At 37.3% G+C, this 6,316-nt stretch overlaps 1 protein-coding gene across 2 annotated transcripts in view; it reads left to right on the top strand.

Moving 5' to 3' along the window:
* XPNPEP3 (X-prolyl aminopeptidase 3) overlaps positions 1–6,316 on the top strand; it is a 44,326-nt gene that overhangs the window by 30,267 nt on the left and 7,743 nt on the right. For both annotated transcript variants that reach the window (XM_055566514.1, XM_055566507.1), the window contains one exon: positions 5,248–5,333. In XM_055566514.1, the coding sequence (XP_055422489.1) occupies positions 5,248–5,333 (86 nt within the window). The remainder of the gene's footprint in view (positions 1–5,247; positions 5,334–6,316) is intronic.

Genomic DNA, 6,316 nt, shown 5'->3' with positions numbered 1-6,316 from the left:
GTTAAGCATCTTATCTTGTGGCACAACTGGTTTCAACTTGCTCGTGTGTTGTTCAGTATATTCTGATTAGTGTACATGAGTAAGATTGTCTTATAATTTTTCTCTTGCTGTCTTTTTCTGGTTTTCACATCAAGGTGTCAAACAGTTTATTTTTTAATATTATAAAATGATTTGAATTAATGTTCCTTGAAAATTGGTTAGAACGTCCTGTGGAATTATTTGGACCTGATATTATCTCTTGTGGGCCTTTTAACTATGGTTCAATTTCTTTAATATACTGAGACTTTCTATTTATTTTTACATATCTTAATTGTAAAATGCAACTACTGGGAAAGTACTTAGACCATAAAGGACGAGCTTAATGGGTAATTTTAAAGACTCATGTAACCATTACCCAGATCAAGAAATAAAATATATCAGCAAGCTGTAGCTTGCTGGCCCTCTGGGCCAAATCCAGCCTTCCACTTTGTTTTTTAAATACAGTTTGATTGGAACACAGTGATTTCTGCTCCCCTACCCCCACCCCATGGGCAGAGTTGGTAGTTGCATCAGAGACAGTATGGTTCACAAAGTAAATATCATCTAGCCCTTTACAGAAGAAACTTGTCAGCCGCTGAAATAGGGCCTTACTGTGTCCCCCGCCCCCAAGCGGCCTTTCCTCCACGTGGTCTTTGCCCTCCCTGTGACAGCTCCCCCTCTCCGTGATAGGGTAACCACTCTGCCAGGGTTGATAGTGATCATGTCTTTGCTTTTCTTTTTATTTTACAATTAATAAATAATGTAGTTTTACATTCTTTGCTTTGGTTTTAGTTATGTTTGAACTTTATGTGTTTGAAATACTATGTTGTCTTCTTTCATACAACAGTATATTGTTGCATGCCACTACAGTTTGTTCATTGTAATTGCTGAAGTGTGGAATAGCAGGTAAAGTGTGGTTTATGAAGCTAAATCTGTTTTCATAAGAATGCTAAGATGTTACGTGCTCTTTTTCACTCTTACTGTCTCTCAACTGTACAGTTAAGTATCCCAGAGGTTTTATGACATGAAACATCACTCCAAATTGAATGCCGAAGCAAATATGAGACTCTAGCTGTCTTCTGTTTTTCTATGCTAAATAGAGATTTGCAAAAATGTAAAGCAGTGCCACTTGTCTAACAATATTTTTTAGAAAAAGTTATTTTCATTAAAAATGTTATTTTAGCATGTAATGAATGGGTTTATTATTTTTTTAATGAATAAATATTATAAACTTTTCTGTTTTAATTTCTTTATGTGATAAATCTCCATAGATGGACATTTATATGTTTTCTGGGTTTTTACCATTATGAAGAATATTCTGTGAACAGTATGTAAGTTATCAAGGTTGCCTGGGGAACACCTAACAGTGGAGGTGCTGAGTCACAGGGTGTGCATCCCAGGGATGGGGGAGCCTGGTGGTCTGCTGTCTGTGGGGTCGCACAGAGTCAGACACTGAAGCGACGTAGCAGCAGCAGCAGCAGGGTATGCATATGTGCAACTTTGGTAGAAAATGCCTAGGACATCCCTGGTGGTCCAGTGGTTTAAACTCTGCGTTTCCATTACAAGGGGCTCAGGTTTGATCCCTGATTGAGAAAGTTCTGCATGCCACGCAGTGAGGCCCAAAAAAAAGAAACTGCCAGATGTTCCCGGAGTGATTTTATCAATTTATATTTCCATTCTTCCTGAAACAGTTTTGTAGATTATATTTTTCTAGCATTTTGTCCAAGTTTTTAAAATTATTCATAGAATTATCTTACGTTTTAATCTTTTGTGTTTGGAATTATTTGCACTTTTACGTTCTTTTTCTTTCCTTTTGTTTTTTGTTTTCCTTTATGTACCTTTTTACAGTCTTGAACTATTTTTGCCTTCTCTTTTTTTCTAATCTTAATAGACAGTTTCTTTAAAAGTAAATGTACATATCTCTATGAACCAGCAATTTGTTTTGTAGGTACTTTTCCAAGAAAAATTAAAACATATATCCCCAAAATGCTCTGTACAAGAATGTTGATAGCCGGTTTGTAACTAGGATGTTAGATGAGGACGTTGCCATGTGGTATATCCTTAAGAAAAAGGAGCAAACACAGCACTACCAAGAGTGCAAATGACCTCAAAAGAAAAAAATTGCAAACTATATGATTCTATTCATATGTTCATATGAAGTTCTGGAATAAGCAAAACTCATCTATGGTGCTAGAAATCAGATCAGTGGTTGCTTCTGATGGGGCGTTGCCTGGGTAAGAGCATATGGTTACCTGGGTATATATACATTTGACAAAACTTAGTTCTATACACTTAAGATCTGTGCAAAGAAATCTCAGCAGAGGCTTGTGGGTTTTTATTAGTCTGTTAAAGTCAACTTCACATATCATTAATGCTATTTTGTCTTTGCTTATATTATCTTACCACACTGTGTCCTGGCGTTTGTTAATTTTACTCTTCTGCTCTTTATGTTCATTCTCTTGTTCTTTTTCTAGCTTCTTAAATTAGGTGCTAAACTCTTTTTTTTTTTACTGTGACATGTGACTTATAGGATCTTAATCCCCTGACCAGGAATCAAACCTGGGCATTGAAAGCACCTGGTCCTAACCACAGGACCACCAGGGAATTCCCTAGATTTGTTCATTTTCATCCTTTTTTCTTTTCTAATTATGATTATTTAAGAATTAATATTTCACTTTCATTACATTCCATGTATTTTCTTAAAGTTGTCATATTTATCATATGTTATAAACAATAAATATAATGTTCTGTTTAAAATAATAATAAAATGAACAACCATGTATCCACCATCAAGGATAAGAAGAACACTGCTTGAACCTTAGAAGCTTCTAGGCAATCACATGCACATCTCCCTTTCTGTCTCCTATCATCCTGACTCTTATTAACCATTTTTTGGGTTTTCTTCATAGTTTTACCACCAGGGTACCTGTTCCTAAACAATATAGTATTCATTCTTGAAAAACTAGAGAATAAGCACAAATCTAGCTTTATAAGGCGAGAAGACATATTGCCGTTATTAGAGCAAGTAAGAAATAAGGGGAATGGTCAAAAACCTATAGGTCATAGTCTAGCTTTGGTTATCTAAAAGTTTTCAATTCAAGTTAGTGGGCAAGGTTACCAACAAGCCCTGAGAAACGCAGGGTATTGGAAGGTCTCTGCTGTTGACTGGCTAGTAGGAGCCTGGCACAGTTGTGGTCAGAGAGACCACAGGCTGCACGTGGTTCTGCCTCAGGGCTTACCACAGTGGCGTGCAGCTGTCAGGAATAGGTCACGGCAGAGGCTTGAATCAAACTTACCTGCGTGTTCATCTTCCCTTCTTACCTCTTAGCTGGCCTTCCTGGGATCACCTTCCTTCCACCTCAGCATCCTTTATATAGCCGATAAACTTGTTCCACTTTCGTTTAGCCAAAGCAGCTTTATTTCATTCTCATTCTTGAAAAATGGCCATGCTGAGAAAACCATCCTAGATTGACAGTTATTTTTAGTCATCAGTTTTAATATATTTTTACTCTCTTTTCTGACTTCCAGTGTTGCTGATCTTAGAAAAGAAAATAATTATTATTTTACTTTGGGAAATTTCTTTTTGCTACATTAAGATTTCTTTTTCTTTGGTATTTCTCAGTTTTATTGTATTTCTAATTACAAATTTATTTTTACATGTCTCATTATGATACTTTCTGGTTCCTGAATCTGTAGATTTGTGTCTTTATTAGTTCTAGGAAATGCTCAGACATTTCTTGAGATATCATCTCTTCTATGTCTCTCTGCTCACTCCTTCAAGGACTTCAGTTAGACGTGTTGATAGGTTAAACCTCTTTTCTGTTTTCAGTAAGCTAACTTTTCTTTCATGTTTACATTGGCTTTGTCTGTCTCTGTCATATTCTAGGGGATTTTGGTAGGTCTGTCTTCTAGGGAACTACATTTTTTCATTTGTCTAACCTACACCTTCAGCCATCCACATAGTATTTTATTTCAGCAGTAATTTTTATCTCCATTCCCTTCAAATCCACATGGTTATTTTTTAGTTGTCGCTTGTTGCTTCTTAACCTTTGTGATTCCATTCTGTATTTCTTTAAACATTTCATGACAGCAATCCTGTCATGAATTCCAGATAATTCCATTACCTGGAATTCTGGAAGATCTGAATTTGGTATTTGTGGTTCCTGCTGAGTCTCACTGACTGTGACCTGCTGCCTCACGTGCTTGACGGTGACAGCCTCTGGTTGTGAGCTCATGTTTGCTTGTTGTTATTTTGGGGAAATTGTGCGGTCCCAAATTTGGGGGCCATTTTCTCTAAATATTATTTGCATATGCCTTTGTCAGAAGTGAAGTGGGTCCTGATGCCCCAGGGCCTGTTATCCCCTGTGAATGTCCTGGGTTACTGAAGGAATCTCCTGCTCATCTTGCCCACTCTGCAGACACTTTCTTTCCTATATACTGTAATACTTACCTTATCACTCCCAGCGCTAGTTTCAGTTCTGGGCTGTCTTTATTCAAGGAAAAAAGCCTTTAAGACATCTTACATGATGTAATGTCAACATTTCATAGAATATATTTTTATCCAGAACTGAGTTGTTTTCTAAAATTTATTCTATATTTTGCCAGAAATAAAAACCACATTCATTCTTCTTATCATTATTATATATGTATTTATCTGACCATTATTCTACTGTGTGCCAAGTTCTGTGCTTATTTAGATATGAATGAGATACGGCCTGTCTTCAAAGGCATAAACAGAAAATTTCAGTATAACGTGACAAGTGGTAAAACAGAGATTTACGCAAAGGGGTTTGTTTGTTTTTTTCTTTTTTTGCTCCCACCATATGTTTTGATGGAGAGCAAAAGAGGGAGTGACATTCTGAAGTTAAATGGGTAAGTTATATGTGAATAAAGGCCTTGGATACCAACTTACATAGGTTTTTTTTTTTTAATTAATAGTGACAGAGGTAATATTTATGATGTGCTAATGTTCACATTTAGTAATTCAAACCCAAGCACTATGGTTCCAGAGCCAACACACTTAACCACTCAGTAGTGCTGTCTCTCTTGAGCCAACGTGAATTCATATGAAACACTTAGATGCTGTTTCTTGTGAGAAGGAACCAGAGATTAGTCTCCTTTAAATTGGAACTTTTTTTTTCTTAATGAAAGGCATAAAGAGTTTAAGTTAGAAGATACAACTGACAGTCATAAAGTCACCTTTGTTTACCTGTCTTATTCTTGTTCCAGGATGGGGAGATGGTGCTGCTGGATGGAGGCTGTGAGTCTTCCTGCTACGTGAGTGACATCACTCGTACCTGGCCCGTCAATGGCAGGTAGGGCTGCTACAGATCCCACCGCTTCTTAGGAATATGAGTTAGAAAATGGGTATGTTTGGAATAAAGGACTAAAGAAATATACAGGGTCCCTCCAGCTCAGGTTAACTGCCTTTACAAAGCCCCTGATTCTTTTCTGAGACTGCTTTATTCATCATATCATAGGACGAGGCATGTAAAGACACCTAGTTAACATGTGCACACACTTTAAAAAAAAATAAATTTAAAGTTTGTACTTTCTGATTGCAAAAATAATATTTAGGTTTTGGTAGAATAGTTTGGCCAGGTTAACCCTCCACAGATAATAATTATAGAATCTGGACAAAATATTAAAAACAGCATTTAGAACTTCTCTGGTGGTACAGTGGATAAGAATCCTCCTGCCAGTGCAGGGCACACAGGTTTGAGCTCTGGTCCGGGAAGATTCCACATGCTATGGAGCAGCTAAAGCTGTGCGCCACAGCTAGTGAGCCTGCGTGCTACAATTACTGAAGCCTGTGCGCCTGGCGCCTGCACTCCACAAGAGAAGCCACCGCAATGAGAAGCCTGCACACCACAACAAGGCAGCCGCCACTCTACAACTAGAGAAAGCCAGCCTGCAGCAACAAAGACCCGGTGCAACCAAAAGCAAAAAATAAAAATAAAAACAAGTATTTGAAGACACCAGAGAGCTTTCTAAAAGCTGGCAGAAACTGCAGCTATAAGTCTGTCCTTGAAAGAAGAGCTGTAATGGGTAAGATGTAAGTGGTTCGAGTTTTCCTCCATTACTGCTAAAAAAATGATTCTTCTAAGGACACGCAGAAACTAGTAAGTTACTAGTAGCCAAAGTATCGACTATTTTATCCCATGACATCTGCTTTGCCTGTAAGAAGTAGATCTTTAGACTGTTTTTTTCTTTGGTTGGTTGGTTGGCTGACTGGTTGGTATTGTTTGTATTTGTGTTTTTTTTAATGGTTAAAAAAAATGGGAAGGATCAAGGTTAA

The sequence above is a fragment of the Bubalus kerabau genome, chromosome 1 (assembly GCF_029407905.1).
Source record: "Bubalus kerabau isolate K-KA32 ecotype Philippines breed swamp buffalo chromosome 1, PCC_UOA_SB_1v2, whole genome shotgun sequence".
Lineage (NCBI taxonomy): Eukaryota > Metazoa > Chordata > Mammalia > Artiodactyla > Bovidae > Bubalus > Bubalus kerabau.
The sequence above is the reverse complement of the archived record's forward strand: the minus strand, read 5'-3'. Positions and strand labels throughout refer to the sequence as shown.